The sequence below is a fragment of the Muntiacus reevesi genome, chromosome 12 (assembly GCF_963930625.1).
Source record: "Muntiacus reevesi chromosome 12, mMunRee1.1, whole genome shotgun sequence".
Lineage (NCBI taxonomy): Eukaryota > Metazoa > Chordata > Mammalia > Artiodactyla > Cervidae > Muntiacus > Muntiacus reevesi.
The window spans coordinates 55085205-55110857 of NC_089260.1; the positions used below are offsets into that span (position 1 = coordinate 55085205).

The 25653-nt window shown below is 42.7% G+C and overlaps 1 protein-coding gene across 1 annotated transcript; it reads left to right on the forward strand.

Moving 5' to 3' along the window:
- Positions 1-1406: 1406 nt before the first annotated feature.
- Positions 1407-15359, forward strand: LOC136145029 (short-chain dehydrogenase/reductase family 16C member 6). The gene is made up of 6 exons (XM_065903186.1): positions 1407-1727; positions 6950-7081; positions 9007-9106; positions 10099-10243; positions 13725-13850; positions 15233-15359. Exons 1-6 carry the CDS (start codon positions 1407-1409, stop codon positions 15357-15359), a joined length of 951 nt encoding a protein of 316 aa, XP_065759258.1.
- The last annotated feature ends 10294 nt before the right edge of the window (positions 15360-25653 follow it).

The window sequence follows — 25653 nt, forward strand, 5'->3', positions numbered from 1 at the left end:
ATGATAATTCTGTTTAGCTTTCTGAGGAACTTCCAGTCTGTTTTCCATAGTGACTGCACCAACTTATATTTCCATCAACAGTGTAGGAGCTGTGGTTTCTTTTAATGTGGGTTTTAAGGATGACCACGTTAAACTTCTACATGAAATAATTGTGTAAGAATGTTCAAGTATAACAGAAGATGATTACAAAAAAATCAAGGACACGTCATCAAAAAGAAAAAATGCTCCATTATTTTATTTTTTAAAAGGTAGGTCTGGAAAAGGGCACATCAGCTCCAGAAATAGCCTATTTGAATGTTAAAGGTCTGGACTTCATTCAGGAGACCTCTGTCCTCAATCTTGACATTTCCTATTTTATTAGCTGGCTTTGTGACATTCGATAAGTCTGGGTGCATGTGTGCTGAGTCACTTCAGTCATGTCTGACTCTTTGCAAATGCATGAACTGTAGTTCTCCAAGCTCCTCTGTCTGTGGGGATTCTCCGGGCAAGAATACTGGAGTGGGTTGCCATGCCCTCCTCCAGGGGATCGTCCTGACCCAGGAATTGAACCTGTATCTCTTAGGTCTCCTTCACTGGCAGGCAGGTTCTTCACCTTTAGCTCCACCTGGGAAGCCCTTGAATGAGTCTACTCAATTTTTTTTGTCTCAGACCCCTCAGTATAAACCAGTAGTAACTGTACCCGGTTTGACTCTGTCAGAGGGATATTATAAGGATTATGTGAAAATATAGACCTTCCCAGGAGGCACCAGTGGTAAAGAACCCGACTGCCAATAAACAAGACTGAAACGTGGGTTCGATCCCTGGGTCAGGAAGATCCCCTTGAAGAGGGCATGGCAGCCCACTCTAGTATTCTTCCTTGGAGAATCCCACGGACAGCGGAGACTGGGCCACAGTCTATAGGTCAAAGAGTCGGACACGACTGAAGAGACTTGGCACCCACACATGCACTTGAAAATATAAAAAGATTTGTATTGCAAGAAATACTACTCCTATATTAATTTCTATTAGATATAAGATCATGAATTGAGTTCAAATAATAGAAAAATGGCCAGCTGAGAGTCCACAGTCTTGGTTTAGGAGTCATGTAATGTTGGGCAAGTTGATATTCAAGCTCTCCTAGTAACTTGAGATCTACCTGTAGATCAAATTAGATTACCTATAAGGAAGTGCCCTGCAAGTTGGAAAGATTCTTGTCAACGTAAAATGTTTTCATACTCATTACTTACATAATTCAAGCATGCAACAATGGTAGCAGCTGTTGCCAAAATATATATTTTGAAGAACTGATGTCTCAAAGGGAAATTCCCTTGGACTGTGTTTTATGTGTGTTGCAATTGTGATAATGTCATGAATTTATCAGTTACCTTTTTTCATAATTAGGACGTTCCTTTCTTCAGTGAATCAATATGAATGTATTTCTCGACACCTCCATGTTTTTGGGGAAATTTCTATATTATTTTTTAGAATCTTTATTTCACAAGATAATTTCCAAGAAGAAAAAGGACGTTACTGGAGAGACTGTCCTTATAACAGGAGCTGCAAGTGGACTTGGGAGGTTATTGGCTATCGAATTTGCCAGGCTTGGAGCCATTTTAGTTCTATGGGACATTAACGAAGAAGGCAACATGGAAACGCGTAGAATGATCAAAGAAAAGCAGGATGCGAAAGTATTTGCCTATACGTGCGACTGTAGTAATAGACAAGATGTCTACAGAACTGCTGATCAGGTAAGCTGACTGGTGCTCTTAGTTCTATGCCCAAGAAAAGGACTGCATCTAATATGTGCTTTTGCAAAAAGAAGAGGAGGAATTTTGTCATACAGTTCTTTTCCTATGCCTCTTGTTTGATTCTGCATGTCAGAAATCTGACTTTGTGGGGACTTCCCTGGCAGTCCAGTGGTTAGGACTCCACTTCTAGTGCAGGGGTCATGAAGATCCCACATGTAGCCACCCTCCCAAAAAAAGAACCTGAATTTGTGACCTCCAGAAAAGGAAACAGAAGAAAACAATGCAACTGTGAATTTGATGAGCCTTTGGAGTTGTTGCCAGCTGCTTTTCTGATAACTCATTTGCCACCAGAAGTTAGTAGAAACTAGAACTAGCCCTGTCTAGCTACCTGTCCTCTCTAGGTCCTTGTTTCTTTATCAGTAAAATGAAAAGACTGGACCAGATGATCTTCAAGAGGGCAGTTTTAGGTCTCTGTATTGTATGATTCCAGTGTACACCCACTGTCACCTAGTACTGAGGGTAGAAAGTAGGGAGGACGGGGAAGAAGCTTATTTCTAGACTACATTTCCCCTTAGATTTAACTTATGGATATTCATTCTAACTTCACACTTGTTGTAGTTCAATCGCTAAGTCATGTCCAACTCTTTGCTACCCCATGGACTGCAGCACGCCAGTCACTAAGTACTGATAAATGCTTTAATTATAATAGGTACTTATTGTGTAATTACCATACCCTCTAACAACAGTCCAGCCCTCGTGTGGTGTTTTAGCCATATGCCTTGGGTGAGGTGCAGTGAAGATAAACACAGACCGAGAGAGAGAGAGCAGAAAGCATGTCACAATTCTGTGAGACTCACAGTTCCCTGGGGAGGACACAGCACACCACACAGGGCCTCCAGGGGAAACACTGGGTGGGTCAGGAGGTAGGTGAGAGAAAGGGCATGAACCAGAGCCTGCACTATGGTTTCCACGAGTCAGAAAGCTGAGGCAGGATCAACCAACTTAGGATGGGTTAAGAAGAACCACATGGGCAGGATCTGGGGCATCGGGGCTGTTCCTAGCCCTCTGATACCTGAAACTGGGGCCATTAGGACAGTGTACATACGGTAGCCTATGGGCTTCCTAGGTGGTTATAATGATAAAGAACCTACCTGCCAATGCAGGAGATGTAAGAAACACAGGTTTGATGTCTGGATTGGGAAGATCCCCCGTAAGAGGGCATGGCAACCCACTCCAGTAATCATTCTTGCTTGAAGAATCCCATGGACAGATGGGGCCCGGCAGGCTACAGTCCGTGGGGTCGCAAAGAGGCAGATATGACTGAAGCAACTTAGCACACACACATGGTAGCCTACAGCCTTCCCCAGTGGGCAAGGTGCTGGGCATGTAACCTTAATGGGTTGATCAAGATGGGGAATGCCCTGGCCTCTAGCCAGAACCTCAAAACCAAGTGAAGATAGAATAAGACAAAACACAATATTACAAGTAGCTACTGTTCTGAACACCTTATGCACATAATAACTCCTTTAACCAACACACACAGCCCTCTTGGGAGTATACGGTTAGCATCCTTGTCATTTACAAATGAGGAAACTAAGCAGTAGGAAGGGTGTGCAAGTTGCCCAAGATGCTGAAACCGGTCATGGGCAGAACCAAAAATGCCCAGGACAGGGGTGGGGTGGTCAAAGTCGTTCTCATCCTCTGCTATGTGACCTGAAATTGTCCACGCAACTCAGTGTGATGACAGAATCTCTGAGGGGCTGTCCGTCCCTCTGGCAATCTACATAGACACTTACCTTCTGAACCCTCGTCTTCGCTTTTCTGCTTCAAAGTCCTTTTTCAATTGTTCCTTGATTTGTCTTTTTTTGGCTGCACTGGGTCTTTGTTGCTGTGTGTAGGTTTTCTCCAGGAGCAGCAAGTGAGGACTGCTCTCTCATTGCCATGTATGGACTTCTCATGGTGGTGACTTCTCTTAAAGCAGAACATAGGCTCTAGGGTGCAGGCTCAGTAGTTGTGACGCATGGGCTTAGCTCCTTCCAGGCATATGGGATTTTCCCACACCAGGGATCAAACCTGTGTCCCCTGCATTGGCAGGCAAGGATTCTTCACCACTGGACCACCAGGGAAGTCCTTCAGCTTCAATTACTATTGCCTCCTTCTTTGTTGGGATCCCATAGGATCTGTTCTTTATAATCCATCACCAACTAATGAGGATATAACCTAGTGATTATATATAGATCCCAGGGGTATTGTAGAACAGAACAAGTGGAATCACAATCAGGTCTTATGTTGCCAGAGCAAGGTGGCAGGGGCTAGCTCAGGGAAGGAGCTTATGGGGGAGTGGCAGTCCCAGGACCACCTCTAAGTCACAGATCAGGACTCTGAAATTTGCAGCGCCATCATATATAATGTTTTTTTTTCAATTCATTTATTTTGATTGGAGGATAATCACTTTACAATATTGTGATAATTCTTGCCATACATCAGCATGAATCAGCAGCAGGTGTACATGTGTCCCGTCATCCTAAACCTCCTTCCCCATCCTCTCCCCGCCCCATCCCTCTGGGTTGTCCCAGAGAACCAGCTTTGGGTGCCCCACTTCATCCCACTCGCACTGGTCATCTATTTTCTATATGGTAATGTATGTGTTTCAGTGCTATTCTCTGAAAGCATCCCACCCTCACCTTCTCCTGCTGAGTCCAAAAGTCTGTTCTTTATATCTGTGTCTCTTTTGCTGCCCTGCGTGTAGGATCACCAGTACCATCTTTTTACATTCCATATACATGCGTTAACATACAGTATTTGTCTTTCTCTTTCTGACTTACTTTACTCTGTACAACAGGCTCTGGGTTCATATATAATCTTTAAAGTAACGTGGGCACGATAACATCGTCCACTCTACTGATGACAGGAAGCCAAGGCATAGAGCAAATTAGTAACAGAGTAGAACTGGGGTTCCATCCACCTGGAATCAAGACCCCTGCCACACCCCCAGCAGTGACCCACCAATGTGTCAGCAGTAAAGACACCCTCACAGTCCTCTTCCTTCTATCAAAAGCACTGTAATTTCCATCACCCCCAATGAATCTTTCTCTCTTGTTTAAAATTTCCTTGCTGTCTAGTAGAAAATGAGGCCAAAAACTTTAATCAAAAATTGCCTTTTCACCATTTGAATGTATCTTAGACTTTTCTTTTCTCACAGTTCTGTAAATAGAATTCTTCTAAGCCAACCATTTTATTAATATCAACTCTTCTGTATAATTTCAGTTATTTATCAACTTCCAAGAAACCCAAATATTAATACTACTGTTAGACTTAATCTACCAGAATGTCAACAAGCCATGGACATTATCCAGACCCCTGAAATTCATAGGTAACTTCAATAACAGCATTCTAAAGGGCTCAGTAATGGGAGTTCCCAAGAGGTCAGTGGTTAAGACTCCAGGCTTCCACTGTAGGGGGCTTGGGTTTGATCCCTGGTCAGGGAGCCAAGATCCCATATGCCATGGGGCATAGCCAAAAAAACAATGATAATATTAAATTTTTTTAAATAAAGGGCTCAGTAATTAATTTCCCAAAATCTGACTGAGGTAACTTTCTCATCTCCACCACAGAAACCCAGTATAAAAATGAATTGTTTTTGTTAGAATAACCAGCCTCATGCTTTATTCCCAAATGTCCAGGTCCAATCAAGTATTTATATTTATTAGTATGTCTGTGTGCATGTTCACATATGTGAGATTTGTTTGTTACAGAAGTAATCATCTTGGCCACAGAGAAGTAAATCTAGGTAAAAAGAGCTTTTATTTTCTTGTATGTGTGTCCAAACTGAGTGAGAATCACTGTGATTCTTCTCAAAAACCAAAAGCTATCCTTTGGCAAAATCTTAACTTCTGAGAACCTCTGTTTCCTCATCTATAAACTGAGATCAGAATGCTTTCCTAAACTCTCAGTGTAAATTAAATCCTATTACCTAGATAAATTTCCTCTTAGCCCTGATTCCCTAAGACTGAGGGATCTTCTTGGGCAGGATGATGGTGACCGTTGGGTTTTTCTTAAATATTTAAGAATGCCTTACACCAAAGATTTCCCATCCTCCAGAGGCCCAAGTTCCTCCCCAAGTTGGTCTGAGATCAAGCACTTGCTCACACTGGCTTCCTCGTCAAGCCAAAAGCTCACATCTCTTGGATGTTTGCCCCTGTACTGCCCCTCTCCAAAGCAGAGGGGCCCAATCACTCTGCCCAACATTGGTGCAGCAAAAATAACCCTTCGTTTCAGAGCCTGTTCAACTTGATGACATCAGGAGTGGTTTTTTCCTAATATCTCCCCACCATGTGATCTGGAAGCCTCAACACAGAGCAGTAGGTGGGGCCAGGACAACCAAGTCAAGGCAGTAGGGCTTCCTGTTTGGGAAAAAGAACAGATTGTTGTGACAGCATCAAAGATACAGTTGAGGGCAAACACATCTTCAAATCGTCGTTTGAACATGCATCATGCTTTACATCATGTTTTGCCCCAGACCAGCTTTATCAAGGTCACTGCAGTGTTTCCTGGAGCCCAGCTTCCTCCGAGTAGGGCTGGTGGTAGTAGGTTCCGTAAGTAGATGAGGTAAGCAATTCAGAAGGGAGGGTGAAGGAAGACCCTCAGGACACAGCATGGATAGCACAGCTGGAAACTCAGGGAAATAACTGGGCACAGGCAATAATTAGACCTGGGGAGGTCTTTTTGACAGAGGTCACAGGCCCACAGACACCTGTGATCCCACAGGGGTGGGATGAGCTCCTGCACCTGGTCACAGAGGAGTCAGGAAGATGGCACCTACAAAAGTAACTGCCACACACACCGGGTTGAAGAGAGATACAACCACCATCCAAAGGGAGATGTTGAGAGCCACACAGGGAAACAGAGACAGCACTCTGCAGTACCCCTGGCGTTCACCTCTGGCAAAAAGGGAGAGTAACATGACAAAAATAGGAGGCAGAGAAAATACAATGCAACACCTGGTCATCTCTGCACACACAAAGAAAAACTGGCAAATCAATGTGGTTTTTTTTACACAATCAATCATAAAGCTACTTTAAACTTCCTGAATTTCTATGAGAGAGATAAACTAACTAAGCTTAAAGAAACTGCCTGAATAAAGTAAAAATAATAATAATAATAATGGCATGGAAAAATAAGTAACCTAACATAAATGAATTATTTGCCTCACTTCTGCACAGGTTAAGAAGGAAGTGGGCAATGTGACTATCCTCATTAACAATGCAGGGGTCGTGACGGGAAGAAAGTTCCTCAAAACTCCAGACCACATGGTGGAAAGATCATTTCTTATCAACGCCATGTCTCACTTCTGGGTAAATCTTTCTTTTTCATTTTGTTTTGTTGGTGAATATGAGAATTTCATGTAGTTCTATAAGTGAAAGTCACTCAGTCGTGTCCAAATCTTTTCAACCCCATGGACTGTAGTCCATGGAATTCTCCAGGCCAGAATACGGGAGTGGGTAGCCTTTCCCTTCTCCAGGGGATCTTCCCAACCCAGTGATCAAACCCAGATCTCCCACATTGCCGGCAGATTCTTTACCAGCTGAGCCACAAGGGAAGTCCGAACTCTATAAACAACTAGTCAACCATTTATCTGTTGATAGACCATTTGTGAGTTCCCATTGATAGACTAAGCAGAACTCATGGACTATCCAAAGTTGGAGGCAGAGGTGGCTATGGGCTTGATGGCCAAAACATCCTTTGTTTGCTGGTATTGTTGTTCAGTTGCTGAGTCATGTCCGAATCTCTGCGGCCCCATGGACTGCAGCATGCCAGGCTTCCCCGTACCTCACCATCTCCCGCAGCTTGCTCAAACTCATGTCCACTGAGTTGGTGACACCATCCAACCATCTCACCCTCTGTCACCTCCTCCTCCTCCTGCCTTCAATCTTTCCCAGCAGCAAGGTCTTTTCCAATAAGTCCATTCTTTGCATCAGGTGGTCAAAGTATTGGAGCTTCAGCAGCAACATCAATCCTTCCAATGAAGATTTAGGTTTGATTTCGTTTTGGATTAACTGGCTTGATCTCCTTGATGTCCAAGGGTGGCAGGCAACATTCCTTGTCCACACCACAGTCTGCTAGGTGCCTCCATGCTTTTCTGTATGACTTTGAACTTCTTTTCAAATTTTATGGGGAGCCAAATATTTCCTGTAAATTGACCCAACTGAATAGTCTTCTAAAGTCTTGAAGTCTTTTAAGTTGACATTACAGAGTAACACAGTTAATGTTGATATTAAAAGGTTGTCCGAAAGGTAATTTTTAAAAATTGCAAAAGGCAATGCAGGTGGAGGAACAAAGTCCAAGTAATTGGCAAACCTGTCCAAAGTTCAAAAATACTAGTTCTTTTTTTTTTAACAATAGAGTCATCATTTGTTGCAATTCAACTGAACACATATTTGCCATCTTCATAACCTGAGCTATTTTATGGAAATAGTGATAACTGATCTAATCTATAACCAGGGGGAAAACATTAGGAAGTTCAGTCATCAAACTTTTGCATAAGAAAAATGGAATCTTACAACAAATACAATAAAATAAAGATAAGCAAATCTGACATTTGTTCATATTACACCCCGCATGTGATCAAATCAGGGAAAATAGATATACTTATTTATCAAAGACATGTCATTATTTCACAGAGTTACCTTGATTGTACATACATGTAAACCTGTATTTTTATGTATGTCTCTGGTTAAAATGATATTCCCAAAGTTTCATTGATGTCTTTTTGATTACTAAATGCTTCCTCAACACATACTTGCATTCCTTTCTCTTCTCTTTAATGGTGGGAATCTGTACATCCAGAACAAATAATGTCTTTATAATATAAATTTTATCTTCTAGAATGTCTTTAAAAAGCCCTCCACTGACACACAAGGCTAGAAACACAAACAGACCCTTGAAATATCCAGTCACCCTTTCCTCTGTGAGGAAAACATTATTTTCAGCTGGAAACAGAAAAATGGTAGCAACATGAGAGATGCCAGTTGGATCCCTGGGTCAGGAAGATCCCCTGGAGAAAGGAAATGGCAACCCATTCCACTGTTCCTGCCTGGGAAATCCCATGGACAGAGGAGCCTGGCAGGCTGCAGTCCATGGGGCTGCAAAGAGTCAGACATGCAAACACCAGGTGTTAAATAAATATTTATTAAGTGAGCCTGTAAGTTGATCACATCCTTGAACAGAAAGAATAATAAATGAGTAATAAATATTGACACAGTGTGTTTGTATCTTCCAGACTTGTAAGGCCTTCCTTCCTGCCATGCTTGAAGCTAACCATGGTCACTTAGTCTGTATTTCAAGTGCAGCAGGAATGACCGGGATCAACGGTCTGTCGGGTGAGTGCTCCACCCATGACTTTGTATCTCCAGCTCACAGCACACAGAAGTCAGGACTCTTCCAAGGCTGGAGAGCTCTTCTGCACCAAGGGGAAGTCCCTAGTACATTTGGCTCTGTTTGTAATGCCAGGATTCCTTCCCATTACCCAAATTTGAATCCCACACATAAGTGATATCATATGGTACTAGTCTTTCTCTGTCTGGCTTACTTCACTTAGTATGACCATCTGTAGGTCCATTCATGTTGCTGCTCCCCTCCTCTATTAAAAATAACGGTGGGACTTCCCTGGTGGTGCAGTGGTTAAGAATCTTCCTTGCCAAAAAAAAAAAAAAGAATCTTCCTTGCAATTCAGGGAATGTGAGTTGGATCCCTGGTCAGGAAACTAAAAGCCCACATGCCACGGAGCAGCTAAGCCCATGCACTACAACTAGAGAGTTCACAAGAAAAGATCTTACATAATGTAACTGGGACGTGGGGCAGCCAAATACATATATTTTAAAATAATAAAATCACTATCTTCTTAATAAAAAATAACACAAAGAGAAAAAAATAACCAATTGGCTTTGTAGTCTTCTTAAGTTAAGAGAAATTGAAATCATTTTCATTTTGTTGTTGGTATGGTGTATAGAGTTATAGGACTGGAGTGGCCACCAAAAAATGACTGTAACAGTGCTTTCCCTGGTAGCTTAGATGGTAAAGAATCTGCCTGTCAATGTAGGAGATTCAGGTTTGATATCTGGGTCAGAAAGATCCTCTGGAGGAGGGCATGGCAACCCACTCCAGTATTCTTGCATGGAGAATCCCATGGACAGAGCAGCCTGGCAGGCTACAGTCCATAGGGTGGCAAAGATTAGGATACAACTGAGTGACTAACACTTTCACTTTGCCTGCAGAATAAGCCAAAGAAAGGGAAGGGAGTTCCCATTTTCAAAATAATTTCATGAATTAACTTGTCAAAGTCTGCTGCTAACAGCTCCTCACTCTGTTTCAGATTACTGTGCCAGCAAGTTTGCAGCTTATGGCTTTGCGGAATCTCTCCACTTTGAATTAAGACTATTACAAAAAACTAATATTAAAACCACCATTGTTTGCCCATATTTTATCCAAACTGGAATGTTTGAGGGCTGTTCAACCAAGTAAGTGAAATCTTACAGTAATCTTTGCTCTTATGATAATCTTCCAATATGGATAATTACCATCTTTCATTTTGAAATTTTGAAATATGAAAAGTAAAACAAAAGACATCGGTTGCATGCCTGAGTTAGTCAAAGAAAACATTCAACCTGCATTAAATTAATGAGTTTACTCCATTTAAGGATAATAATGGTAAATTATTGTGAAAACATAAACCTAAATTGCTAATCAGAATATTACAATATAACAGGAAAGTTGGTAGTGAGAAGTTATTAAAATCTTTAGCATTGTTGTGTTAAGAAGATAATTTCTTTTCTAAAAAGAATACTGAAGTAAAAATCATCCAAAAGATAAAATATTTTGAAAGATTGAATAATATATGTGGGGGAATATTGGAGGATGATATAAGTTTTTTTTTTTTTTTGGTAGAATAGACCAAGGAAGAAACAAGTGAAATACGAAGACTTTTATACAAAGAAGCCAATCAGTAGAGTATATTAAGAAATATAGACATGATCTGGGCCAGTGTAGTCATTACAATAGCTAAAACGGGGCTTGACAGGAACCAAATGCTATGAATCAGCTATATCTGTAGGAAAGAGAGACAGCCAACAAAAAGCCTGTCTAAAACTCAATGAGGCTATTAGAGTCTAGGGAAATCATAAAACTAAATCAAAAGTGTCAAAACAGGTGATGGAGTTGACAGGACAGCAGGGAAAAAACTCTCACAAAGAAACATCTACCATGCAAGTCAAAATTAGCAAAGACAATCATTTAAAATCTTTGGAGACTGACCAAAGAGCAGGCAATCCATTCAGAAGTATTTATTTAACAAAACCTACAGAAATTCGGTAAGAACTCTGGGAGGCCTTGGCACTGGAACCAGGAACTACACTCATCCTCCAGGCAACAGCTCTGCCTTGCGGAACAACTGTTTCAGGGTCTTGGCAAACCAGTGGTAATTCCCATGTCCCCCAGTCTCTGGAGAGGCTTACATGGTGGCTCGGTGGTGAGGAACCCACCTGCCAATGCAAGAGCCACAGGAGACTCGAGTTTGATCTCTGGGTAGGGAAGATCCTTTGGAGGAGGAAGTGCAACCCACTCCAGTGTTCTTGCCTGGAGAATCCCATGGAGGAAGGAACCTGGCGGGCTACAATCTGTAGGGTCACAAAAAGCAACTGAGCATGCAGCATGCACACACACACACCAGTCCCCGGAGAGGGAGAACCCCTCTGGGTGGTTTGGCACCAGGTGAATACTGAAAGATCCCAATTTCCATGGAAGGCCTATAATGAAAGGATAGACTCAGTCAGAGAGTGTTTATTCCTCCACCTCCACGATAGGGAAGACCTGGGGAGAGGCTATTGTTGAAGAAAGCAATCCTGCTTTCCACAGCTCTTTGCTGTTGGAGCAACAGTCATGTGGCAAAAGACCTATATGTGGTAGACTTACCCGACAGTAAAAATCAGCAGACCCCAAGCCCCAGGTTCTGGGTGCTGGAAGATCCATACAGGCTGGTAACAGCAGCTGGGGGGCAGCATTACTTCCCACCATTCCCCCAGACTCTGTTTGATAGCTAAGGTGAGAACTCCAGTGAAGAGTCATTTTCTCATCACCCAACTCCTGCTTCATAACAGAGGTTCTGACAGACAAGGTCACAGTCAGCAGCAAAGACTGACATCTCTCTCCCTCTGCCATTGGATTAAACCATAAATCAGAGCATCTTCAAAAAAAAAAAAAAAAAAAGCACCACCAGCTAGCAAACTACAGCATAAGAGGTAGATACAATACAGATAGAGACAGACCAGCTAGAGGCTTAAGAGAAAGAGGCAGTCAAAGATTGCCCGGTTAAAACCACAGTTTCCCTGGATGGAGTCCTTCAAGGAATGACATCAGAAGCCACACCTTGGAGGAGAGATAGACCTTGTGGAACTAGTTTCAGTCAAGTGACTGAGAAAATAAACAAGCAAACAGTCGCAGAGGAGACTTATCCAGAGTTGCTACCATATATCATCTAAAATGTTCAGTTTTTAATAAAAAGTATGATATACAAATACACAGAAAAGTGTGACCCATACATAAGAAAAACCCATAGGCAATGGAAATTGCTTTGAAAAGGACCCAGATGTTGGGCTTAGCAGACAAACTTCAAAGCAGCTATTTTAAATCCATTCAAAGAGCTAAAGAAATCCATATTTTTAGAATGGAGGTGTTTCATCAAATATTAATAAATAAATACAGATTTTTTAAGAAGCAAATATAAATTTGGGATTGGAAAAGAAGAGTAAATGAAAGGGAAGATGCACTAGAGCAGCTCAACAGTATATTTGGGCTGGCAGAAAAAGAAGTAAACCTCAAGACAAATGAACAGAGACTATGCAACCAGAAGGAAGAGAGAACATAAATGGAAAGAAACAGATCCTCAGAGAAAGCTGGGATACCTTTAATCACATCAACATATGCACAAGGAGAGTAACAAAGAAAAAGAGAAAAGACCAGAAAAAGCATTTAAAGAAATGGATGGCTGAAAACCTCCCAAATTTAATGAAAAACATTAATTTACATATAAATGACTACCCACTCCAGTATTCTTGCCTGGAAAATCTCATGGACAGAGGAGCCTGCCAGGCTACAGCCAATGGAGTTGCAAAGAGTTAGACACAACTAAGTGATTGAACACACACACACAAAAATAAATTTTTGAGGAGGTGTGGTTCAAGAAACACAGAAGCATAATATCAAAGTATAAAATGTCAAAGTAATGTCTAATGGGAGCTTCATTACATGTTCATCCCATTTCAACTCCAATTGATTTTGCAAACATCTGAGTTTGCTTACTGTAGTAACAATAGTGTGCTTAAAATAATGCCACATTATACATGCTCAGGAGCTCTTTCCTTTCAGTGAAATAATTTTGCAGTTCCACTTCTTAATAGTATACAACTGTCTGATGTTTGGGCTGAAAGAGAGAAAAGAAAAAAATCTCAAAGCACTTCCTTCCATAGATCTAGACCATCACAGAGGAGAAAACCAATAAATGCCAGGAATTCACTCCGGGAAATGAAATACTTTAGCTTTTGTTTGCTTGCTAAGTCATATCTGACTCTTGTGACCTCACAGACTGCAGCCCACTGGGCTGCTCCATCCATTACATCTCCCAGGCAAGAATACTGTAATGAGTGGCCATTTCCTTATCCAGGGGATCTTTGACACCCAAGAATTGAACACACATCTCCTGGGGCTCCTGCATTGCTGGCAGACTCTTTGCCACTGAGCCACTGGGGAAGCTGGAAATGTGTTAGCACTGGTCTCAATATGATCACGAGAGAAAACACAAGGCTTTTTCTAATATTTACACATGATTTGCATATTTATAGACATATGTTGATGACTTGATATCTAAAATTTAATGATTAGTGCTCACCATGGCAGCAAAAAAATACCACTTTAACAATAAAACTTTTTGTGATTCTTTTATTCCAGGTTTCCACTTTTGTTGCCTATGCTGAAACAGGAGTATGCTGCCCAAACTATTTTAAATGCTATTTTAGAGGAGCAGTTGTACTTGATATTCCCCAGATTCTTGCACATTGCATTGTTCCTGAAACAGTAAGTGAATAACAACTTCTCTATCATTTTGGTTGTTTGTGAACAAATTGCTTTCATCATTGCTACCTCTTTTACAGAAAGCAACCTCGTATCTCAAGGTTGAAGGAAGAATAATATCTAAATAATGCCAGGGCAATTTATTGGACTATTTCTAGCTGTGCTTGGTTATTCCAGACATTAAGAAAATTCAGAAGCTGTTGGTTCTTACAGAGTGCTAAGTGCTAAGTTGCTCCAGTCATGTCTGACTGTTTATAACCACACAGATATAGCCTGCCAGTCTCCTCTGTCCATGGGATTTTCCAGGCAAGAATTGTGGGGTGAGTTGCCATTCCCTTCTCCAGGGGAATCTTCCTGACCCAGGGACCAAACACACATCTCTTGTCTGCACTGGCAGGTGGATTCTTTACCACTAGCGCCACCTGGGAAATCTCTTAGAGAATGAAAATTATTAACTTCAAGAAAAACAAATAGAAACCCCAATTACAGGAGGTGAATTCTATCAGTTCAGCTGACATAAAATTCTATTTTGAAAACAAAGGACCAATAAACCCGAGTGCATTGCTAGAAAAATATTAAGGATTTTTGGCAAGTTCCTCACTTCCTCTGGTGAAAGAAGACCTGCAAGTTCATGCTGAAAGTTCCAGAGTCTTGTGAGTGCATTTAGGCCAGGCCCACTATCTTCTCTGAAAAGAACAGAGAACAATGTGTAAGTTTCATGAAGTGTCTACCTGGGCCGTACTCTGCATGACAGCCTTGCGCGGTTTATCACACTTGGAGTAACTGAGGCTAAAAGAGAGTAAGTCCTTTTTGCAGGATTAAGCAGCTAATGGGACTTCCGTGGTGGCTCAGATGGTAAAGAATCTGCCTGCAATGCAGGAGACCCAGGATCAATCCCTAGGTCAGGATGATCTCCTGAAGAAGGGTATGCAACCCACTCCCAGTATTCTTGCTGGAGAATCCTATGGATAGAAGAACTCTCAGGCTCCAGTTCAAGAGGTCACAAAGAGTTGGACACGACTGAACAACCAACACACACTTCGTAGCTGAGCACTGGGACTGTTCAAAGCTCTGTAGACAGCATTCAGTTCCCATGATGCAACATTTCCACGTTCGTCCCTCTCCCCAGTGACACCCACACAGTGTGAGGCGTGAGGACTCACACGTAATCTTTACAAAGATATTTCTCTTTTGTTTATTTATTTATTTGTTTGGCCGCACTGTGTGTTATGCGGGATCTTAGTTCCCCGGCCAGAGATGGAACCCAGGCCTCCTGCAGCAGAAGCCCAGAGCCCTAACCATTGTACCGCCAGCGGATTCCCTGATGATGTCTCTTAGACTCCTTCGAAAGCATTCTGAATTTTTTTTCCTCTGCTTTTTTCTAGAGTAATATCTCCAAACATGTTGATGGCCTTGGCTGAGTACCTTGGAATGGACATTGCCCTGGCTTCATTCATAGAGCGAGAGGACCCAGGGGATGTTCAGGCCAAAACCGAGAGGAAACAACAGTAGCTAAAGTTTCAGATGTGGTAAAAGTGTCATGAGGAGCTGGAAGTCTTGTTCATGTTCAGAGCACTCCAGACTTCCAGCAATGACCGAGGCTTCCAGAAGTGCTCACCGGGACATGACTGACACTCTCACAATCTCCCTAGGCACTCACATTACATACTCAACAGTTTCCTGTCACTTTTTAGTTTGATTAAAAAAAAAAAAAAAAACACTGCAGCCATTCCAATGTCAGAGAACTCAGAGAATACAGTGTATTAATAAAAATATATTAATGCAAATTAACCTTAAGTTAATTTTTAAATAGAGTAGATGATACTTTTAGAAAAAGAGTAACTATAAATAGACTTTAAAAATTGCAGTTTTAGGCTGATAATTTTTCAACATTATATGTAAAGAAAATTTGTAGTACAACAGTTAAGAAAAATAACACTTTTCTGTGTGCCTATTAATTCCTACTGGAGCTGGCTGACCATATCAAGATCCTTAGGGGGGGCACTGAATCTGTTTATTCAATAAAATAAGTCCACAACTAACCATGTTTGTTTGTATCTGAATATGCCTGTAATTCTTAGCTTCTTTATATGTTACGATGTTTCCAGGTGGCACTAGTGGTAAAGAACCCATCTGCCAATGCAGGAGACATAAGAGACTTAAGTTCAATCCCTGGGTCAGGAAGATCCCCTGCAGAAGGGCATGGCAACCCATTCCATGTAGCCCTGGCAGGCTACAGTCCATAGGGTCACAAAGAGTCAGACACGACTGAAGTGACTTAGCACACAGCACGCACATGTGCTCAGTCATGTCTGACTCTTGCGACCCCGTGGACTGTAGCCTGCCAGGCTCCTCTGCCCATGGGTTTCTCCAGACCAGAATGCTGGAGTGGGTTGCCATTTCCTTCTCCAGGGGATCTTCCCAACCCAGGGATCGAACCTACATCTCCTGCATTGGCAGGTAGATTCTTTATCACTAGCATCAGCTAGGAAGCCCTCTCTTCTTTACTCCATAAGGGGAAAAAAAAGTACATATTAGACTCTGTACTACTGGTTTGAAGAAGAGACTTATTTTTATAATTCCGTCAATAAATTAGCCTTAACTGTGATGGGTTTGCATACACTACATGAGCCACCCCTGTTAAAAATGTCTATACTAATTCACACGTGCGCCTCACCTGACAGCCCCAGCAAACACTCCCGAGTGACTCTGCGAGTTTGGAAATGTACTTGAGCTGAATCACAGGACAGAAACCTAGCTTCGTCTACAACAGGTCAAGAGCTAGTGCTTACAGCAAAACCAAAAAAAAGAAATATCAGGTATATATTTCCCTCATCGCTCAGTTGGTAAAAATCTGCCTGCAATGCAGAAGACCCCGGTTTGACTCCTAGGTCGGGAAGTCCGCTAGTGAAGGGATAGGCTACTCACTCCAGTATTCTTGGCCTTCTCTGGTGGCTCAGCTGGTAAAGAATCCACCCGCAATGCGGGAGACCTGGGTTGGGAAGATCCCCTGAAGAAGGGAAAGGCTACCCACTCCAGTATTCTGGCCTGGAGAATTCCATGGACTGTATAGTCCATGGGGTCACAAAGAGTCGGATATAACTGAGCGACTTTCACTTTTATTTGCTAACCAAAAAGTGAGCATTCAATATTAAAATCTATCCTATTATTTGGGGCTTCCCAGGTGGCATTAGTGGTAAAGAATCCCTGATTGGATTTGATCCCTGAGTGGGGAAGATCCCCTGGAGGAGGGAATGCCAACCCACTCCAGTATTCTCACCTGGAGAATCCCGTGGGCAGAGGATCCTAGTGGGTGACAGACCATAGGGTCGAGAAGAGTCAGACACGACTGAAGAGACTTAGTGTGCATGCACATTCTATTCTTTGGAACATAGTATTTCTACATTTATGCAAAGAAAGTTAAACTTGCAATAAGCTAGAGGAAACTTTTGAACTAAAAGAGGAATAAAAATTACAAAAAGCAATAATTTTCAGTTGTCTTTTAACAGTTCTGTAGGTAAAAATCTTTATAAATTTTTGACATCTCTCTGCCTTCTTAAACCAAGTATTCAAATGACTATATACATTTTTTTAAATTTTCATAAATTTCCATTAATTTTCCTTAAAGCCTAAGGAGAATTAGCATATTTCTGTCTATCTGGGTTGACCCCCAGGAGTGGCTTTTGAATGGCCATTTATCTCTAAGTAAACTAGCCCCCACACCCCTGCTGGGCATCACCTTCCACTTCACTCAGCCAGGAGGGGTCCTGCTACTTCTAATCGGGCTCCTCTTATTTTCAATTGCAGGCTTCAGGAGGGTCTTTTATGCGTTTACTTGTTCATTTGTTCTGCCTCGTTTACTGAGTACCTACTCTGTGCCGCAAGCTTCCCCAGTGGCACGGTGGTCAAGAACCTGCCTGCCAATGCAGGAGACACAAATTTAATCCCTAGAGAAGAAAATGGCAGCTCACCCCAGTATTCTTGCCTGGAAAATTCCGTGGACAGAAAAGCCTGGCGGGCTACAGTCCATGGGGTCACAAAGAGCCGGACGTGACTGAGCGCACACACACACCCCACACACATTCTGTGTGGCACTGGAAACACAGCTGCAGATAAGGCAGTCACTTAGGGATGAGATCTCTGTGACGACTTTCAGCCACACAGGGTCTTCGGTTTTGTTTGGTCTTGCCTGTTTCCTAGTTAATGTTGTCGGAACTCTAGCTTCTCATCTTGTAGGTTGACAAGGTTTAGAAACTGCAGAATCTGTTTCTCTGTGCTCTTTCATTTGGGTTGTGGGTAAATGCTAACCTATGCTAACAGTCTTCAAGAGACTGTTCCCTGAGGTTGACATCCTAGCTCTGTTCCCCTGGTAACCTGGTTAAGAGTCAGTTGTCATATATGTTTCTAATCAATGTTGCTTATGAGGAAAATGATCACCGATTGGTAACTTGCAGCAGACTGAGAGGAGCTGTGAATGCATCCGCAGGGTGTGATGGGGAGGGACGACTCCCTGAGGCTGAGTAGGGGAATCTGGTATATGGGATGCTGTAGGCAGTGCCCATGTCAGCTCTGTGGGGCAAAGACCTTGTCAAGTCCTGCACTCGCCCTATCTGCATCTCCCCACCCTGGAGCTGGCCCCACAAGAAGATTACTGACCTCTGTCCTCAAGGCTGTCTGGACTGGGGGACTGCCACCCCTTTCCCACTCTTCCTCTCAGCCTCAGAGTGGACCCCTGTCCCCTGAGTCTGGAGGTGGAGTTGAAACTAAAAGATTCCCTGGGGATGTGGGGGGTGCGGCAGGCCCTGAACTTTCTCTTCCTATTTCAGTGCTTTCTGAACCATGAGAATATATAACAATTGTTCATGTAACTATGTTCCACATTTTCACATGGAGCAATGAAATCTGTCCAGTGGAAGCAACAAAACTGAATTGATTATTGACTCTGAAATTTGGTCACATCTATTATTTCCTTCCACCAAATTATCAAAAATCACAGTTACCCTAGCCCTTTTCACTTCATGGGGATGTTTTGGGAAGTGAAGATTCATGTAAGCATGTCACCCCCTTCTGATGTCTGTGTCAGAAGCTTTCTCTATCTCTTTTATAATTTAATAAAACTTTATTACACAAAAACTCTGAGCTATCAAGCCTCATCACTGACCTCGGATTGAACTCTTCTCCTTTGGAGGCCAAGAATTCTGGCATCTTCTGTGGTTCAGCAGCAGCCTTTCATGTTGGGGGCTCGTCAAGGATTCTTCAGGACAAGGTAAGGATGCTTGGAGCTCTAGTTCTTTGTTCTCCTAGCAAACATGTTTTCTGTTGTACTTTACTAACTCTACAGCGTGCTTGTGTGAATGAATGACACGCCCTGCAGGTGAGGGAAGCAAGTGAGGAGACCTGCTCTGCGGTTCCATGGTGACCTCATAGGGCTTATGGCAGAAATCCTGACAGGGGTTTATACCAACTTGCCAATGGACTTCCCTGGTGGCTCAGACGGTAAAGCGTCTGCCTACAATGCAGGAGACCCGGGTTCAACCCCTGGGTTGGGAAGATCTCCTGGAGAAGGAAATGGCAACCCACTCCAGTATTCTTGCCTGGAAAATCCCATGGACGGAGGAACCTGGTAGGCTACAGTCCATGGGGTCGAAAAGAATCAGACGCGATTGAGCTGGTAGGCTACAGTCCATGGGGTTGCAAAGAGTTGGACACGACTGAGCACTTTCTTTCTTTGAGAAGTGAAGATTCATTTTTGCAACAGGAAAATATTATAATTGATAGTTACTCTCTCCTTGCAAAGCAAAAGTCACTCAGTCATCTGAGACTCCATGAACTGTAGCCTACCAGGCTCCTCTGTCCATGGACTCTCCAGATAGACTACTGGAATGGGTTGCCTGCCCTTCTCCAGGGATCTTCTCAACCCAGGGATTGAACCCAGGTCTCCAACATTAGAGGCAGACTCTTTTTTGTTTAATTAATTTATTTATTTTAATTGGAGGCTAATTACTTTACAATATTGTGGTGGGTTTTGCCATATATTGACATGAACCAGTCATGGGTATACATGTGTCCCCCCCATCCTGAACCCCCCTCCCACCTCCTTCCCCACCCCCATCCCTCTGGGGTTGTCCCAGTGCACTGACTTTGATTACCCTGTCTCATGCATCAAACCTGGACCGGCGATCCACTTCACATATGATAATATACACATTTCAGTGCTACCCTCTAAAATCATCCCACTCTCTCCTTCTCCCACAGAGTCCAAAAGACTGTTCTTTACATCTGTGTCTCTTTTGCTGTCTCAAATATAGGGTCATCATTACCATTTTTCTAAATTCCATATATATGCATTAGTATACTGTATTGGTATTTTTCTTTCTGACTTACTTCACTCTGTATAATAGGCTCCAGTTTCATTCACCTCATTAGAACTATTCAAATGTGTTCTTTTTAATGGCTGGGTAATATTCCATTGTGTATATGTGCCACAGCTTTCTTATCCATTCATCTGCCAATGGACATCTAGGTTGTTTATTGTAAACAGTGTTGCAGTGAACATTGGGGTACATGTGTCTCTTTCAGATCTGGTTTCCTTGGTGTGTATGCCCAGCAGTGGGATTGCTGGGTCATATGGCAGTTCTATTTCCAGTTTTTTAAGGAATCTCCACACTGTTCTCCAGAGTGGCTGTACTAGTTTGCATTCCCACCAACAGTGTAAGAGGGTTCCCTTTTCTCCACACCCTCTCCAGAATTTATTGTTTGTAGACTTTGTGATAGTGGCCATTCTGACTGGCGTGAGATGGTACCTCACTGTGGTTTCTGATTTGCATTTGTCTGATAATGAGCAATGTTGAGCACCTTTTCATGTGTTTGTTGGCCATCTATATGTCTTCTTTGGAGAAATGTCTGTTTAGTTCTTTGGTCAATTTTTTGATTGGGTTGTTTATTTTTCTAGTATTGAACTGCATGAGCTGCTTGTATATTTTTGAGATTAATTCTTTGTCAGTTGCTTCATATGCTATTATTTTCTCCCATTCTGAAGGCTGTCTTTTCATCTTACTTAAGTTTCCTTTGCTGTGCAAAAGTTTTTAAGTTTAATTAGGTCCCATTTCTTTATTTTTGCTTTTACTTCCATTACTCTGGGAGATGGGTCATAAAGGATCTTGCTGTGATTTATGTCAGAGAGTGTTCTGCCTATGTTTTCCTCTAGGAGTTTTATAGTTTCTGGTCTTACATTTAGATCTTTAATCCATTTTGAGTTTATTTTTGTGTATGGTGTTAGAAAGTGTTCCAGCTTCATTCTTTTACAGGTGGTTGACCAGTTTACCCAGCACCACTTATTAAAGAGATTGTCTTTTCTCCATTGTATATTTTTGCCTCCTTTGTCAAAGATAAGGTGTCCATAGGTGCATGGATTCATCTCTGGGCTATCTATTTTGTTCCATTGATCTATATTTCTATCTTTGTGCCATGAAGGTGGATTTTTTACCATCTGAGCCATCAAGGAAGAAAAGTTTTCCTAATCCAAGGCAATAAAAATAGTTACATTAAAATGTTAAAAATGAAAACAGTGTTAATTATGAATTAGCCATTTTTAAATTAAATGCTTGGGGCTTCCCAGGTGGCACCAGTGGTAAAGAACCCACCTGTCAATGCAGGAGAAATAGGGGAAACGAGTTTGATCCCTGGGTGAGGAAGTTCCCCTGGAGGAGGACATGGCAACCCACTCCAGTATTCTTGCCTGGAGAATCCACGGACAGAGGAGCCTGGCGGGCTACAGACCACGGGGCCGCAAAGAGTCAGGCATGACTGAAGTGATTCAGCACAGCACAGATTAAATGCTTGAGAAAATTTACAGGCTGAAGAGATGGAAGTTTTGATACTCTAAAATAGATGGCTAGAATCCTCCATGGGTTTGGTAAATGAGAGCATTTTCTTTTGCATAAGTTCATTTTTTAAAGTAGCCATTTATTCTCCTTGATATTGGAAAGGAGGTAGACTTTGACTTAACAAAGAACTTTCTAATAATAACAGCGGATTGAGATAAAAATGACTTCAGTGTGACTCCTGAAAGATGGAGTTCCCATTTCTGAAAACCAGAGAAAGTTAATGACTAAATTATCTGGATCCCTTCCAATCCTAAAAAAAAAAGAAAAAAAAAATCTCTAGTGAGGGCTCATTCTTATAATTAATCTTTATTGAGACCCTACGTGTAAAGCACAAATGTTTGTCAAATTACTGGACATACTTTTGACTCACAATTAAGACTTGATAAGAAAAAGACAATAAGAGACTCTGAGGGTAAATAACCCACCTGCAATGCAGGTGACTCAGGTTTGATCCCTAAGTCGGAAAGTTCCCCTGAAGGAGGGCCTGGCGACCTGCTCCAGTATTGTTGCCTGGGAAATTCTATGGACAGAGGAGCCTGGCAGGCTTACAGTCCATGGGGTCACAAAGAGTTGGACATGACTGAGAGACTAAGACAGCAACAAAGATGAGAATAGTAACACAGCACATCTCCAAACACTGCTGCAGGAACTGCATTGCAATAACGTACAGAGAGTTCTTAGCACAGTACCTAGCACACAGTTAAGACTTGGTTAATTCCAGCTCTCCATAGTTTATTGCCCATGATGAGAAGCAGACACTGTCATCAAGATGGTGGCCCTGTGTGGAGTCTGGCCCTGGTGCCACCAATTGCAACCGTAACTCTGGGCAAATCACCCTCTTAGGCAGCAGGTGTCGTGTCTGTAACACAAGTCCTCAATTAATACCCGGAAAGATCTTAGACAAACACACAGCAAGTTGCAAGCATTCCACGAGTGTTAGCTTTGAATATCTCTCATTATTTACTTCTTACAACCACCAGGACAGGTACGTGTTATGATCAACGCCTTACAGAAAAGAAAACTGAAGTTCCAACAGGTTCAGCAGCAACTCACCCAGCATCACACCGCCACGGATGGAAGGACAGGGATCTCAGCCTGGCTGCGGCCCTTCTGACTTCAAGGCCCAAGCTCAAAATCGCTTACTGTTCCCCAGTGAATACAATGCATATCTGACCTTGCTGACTGGATGGTGAGGGGCCCACAGTCCCTAAGTCATATCTGCAAAACCACAAGTAGAAAACTTTTGGATTTAACTGATTTCCAACATCCTTCCCAGCTAGTGTGTTAGTCACTCAGTCACGTCCAACTCTTTGTGACCCCATGGACTGGATCCTGCCAGACTCCTCTGTCACGGGATTTCCCAGACAAGAATACTGGAGTGGGTAGCCATTCTCTTCTCCAACGGATCTTCCCCACCCAGGGATCGAACCTGGATCTCCACATTACAGGCAGATTCTTTACTGTATGAGCCACCAGGGAAGCCCAACATCCTATAAACCCTGGTCAAAACTGGATAACACCTCCTGCGGACTTTTCTGTTATCTACTTTCACTGCAGTTTCCACCATATAGAATGACATCCCTGAACTGGTCCAGACCAAGGAAACAGATCAACAAACATGTGGTGATCTGTGCTGTTGTCACACAATGTCAGTCTCTGTCCACAAGCCACAGGAAGAAGCCAGTTTCCTCCTCTGTTTCTATGGAGCCGGGGTCCAGGGTCACTTATGCCCACTGCTCTGCTCCTTTTCCTTGCCATGTACCCTGGAAACCCCCTCCTCAGGAACAGCCATATTGCAGCAGAGGCCAGGCTGGGCTCCTAGTGTACCTGGAAGTGGCCAGTGACTGGGAACAGATATAGGATGAAGGAAGGCCCGTTAGGGTGGGAGAGAAGTCAGGTTCCCCATCATCAGTTGGTCCTCATGGGAGCTGGGATGTCCCCACTCTGGGAGAGAGGGCTCTCCACCTAGTAAACCTAAAGGGGTGCTTCTCCTCACTTTATTATCATTTTTCACATGGTAGAGACAAAATTGTGGCAGCCAATGTGTAAAACCCACAAGTATGAATTGGATAATATGGAAGCTGCCTGTGAATGACTTTCCTGAAGAACATGTGAATCTACTGACAAACTTTCAAGGAGTCAATTAAGCCTAAAGGTGAAATGATTGCCTGTCTTGGAACTTGAGGTTCTGTCTATGTGTGAGAGGTGTATCTAGGAGATGGTAGGAATGGGTGTGTTGGATGGAATGACATGGGGTGGGGGGTGGTGAAAGCCTGGGTGTGGGGTGGTCATGTGCCCTGGGTGTGGGTGCAATTAGAGACATCACATGATCAGCTGTGGTTCCCTTGTGCCCCTGCATGGGGGCGCCGTCTGTCCACCTCTAGAAGCCAGTGGACGGGCCCACAGGGAAGGTTCACAGGGTCCCTGTCAAGCACCGGGTTTTGCAATTTGATGAAAAAAATCCTCTTGTGCACCTGGCATTTCAAACCCTGCCTCAGTCTTGCCATAAATAAGAAATACTGCAAGAAACCAAGCACAAGTGAAAGCTTGTGACATATGATGAGATTCAGAATTCTACCTGCTTCTCAGCAATTTCATCAGCCAAAAAAACTGCAGATTATGAATCCTTAACAAGATAGAACCTGGTAAAGAATAACACCAAACTGCATCTTCTCCACAGGTTAAAGTCTAAAAGCTACTCAGTCGTCCCCAACCTTTTTGGCACCAGGGATGGTTTTTGTGGAAAACAATTTTTCCACAGACCGGAGACAGGGGGTGATTTCAGGCTTATTCAGGCATGTTACATTTACTTTATTTCTATTATCATCAGATCAACTCCACCTCAGATCATCAGGCATTAGATCCTGGAGGTTGGGGACCCCTGATAAGTGACAAAATATTCACCTGAACATCATCACCATTATCAGCAACAATAAAAAGAAAATGAATATATAACATAAAAGAGTTGTCATGGTTTTAGTTGGGTGAAAGAATCACAATTTTTTTTTTTAAGTAAACCTTTTCTTGAAATAGAACATATATTCAGCAAGGTACAGCCAGTGCATATAGCTTGACATATATTTTCATAGTGACTCCGCCTGTGTGACCTCCATCCAGATCATGATGTTGTAGACAATAGAGGGCACTCTAGAATCCCCTTTGAGCCATTTCTATTGTTACTCCAGTTAGGTAACCACCATTCTGACCTTTAGCACCAAAGTTACATATTGTTGGTTTTGACAATACTAAAACGTTAAGAAAGAAAGATTGGTATAAGTCAATGGTCTTCAAACTTGTTTGAACAACCCCGAAAACTTTTAAAGCCTTCCCATTGGGCTCATGGTAAAGAATCTGCCTTCCAAGGCAGGACACAGGAGACTCAGGTTCGATCCCTGGGTCAGGAAGTTCGCCTGGAGGAGAGCACAGCAACCCACTCCAGTTGCCTGGAGAATCCCATGGACAGAGAAGCCTGCTGGGCAACAGTCCATGGGGTCCCAAAGAGTCAGACACGACTAAGCAACTCAATAACAACAAAAACTTTTTAAATTATTTATCCTGAGAAGTGGTCAAGATGGCACAGTAGTAAGACCCTCCTTACACAGAAGGAGGATCTCACTTCCTCCCGTGGGTACCCCAAAATCACAACTGCTTACAGAGCCCAACCTGAAGACTAGCAGAAAAGATCTACAACTAAAGACATAAAGAAGGAACCACAAGGAGATGGGTAGGAGTGGTGGACATGCAGTATAATCAGAATTATAATTACAGTTGTGGAGGTTCTCCCTATAGAGCAAGAGGTTGGAGTCCTGCCTGCATGAGACTCCCCAGCTCTAGGGTCCTGTACCAAGATGAGACCGTGGAATGTTTGGATTTGAAGGCCAGCAAGGCTTACTTCTGGGAGAGCCAAACGGTTTGGGAAA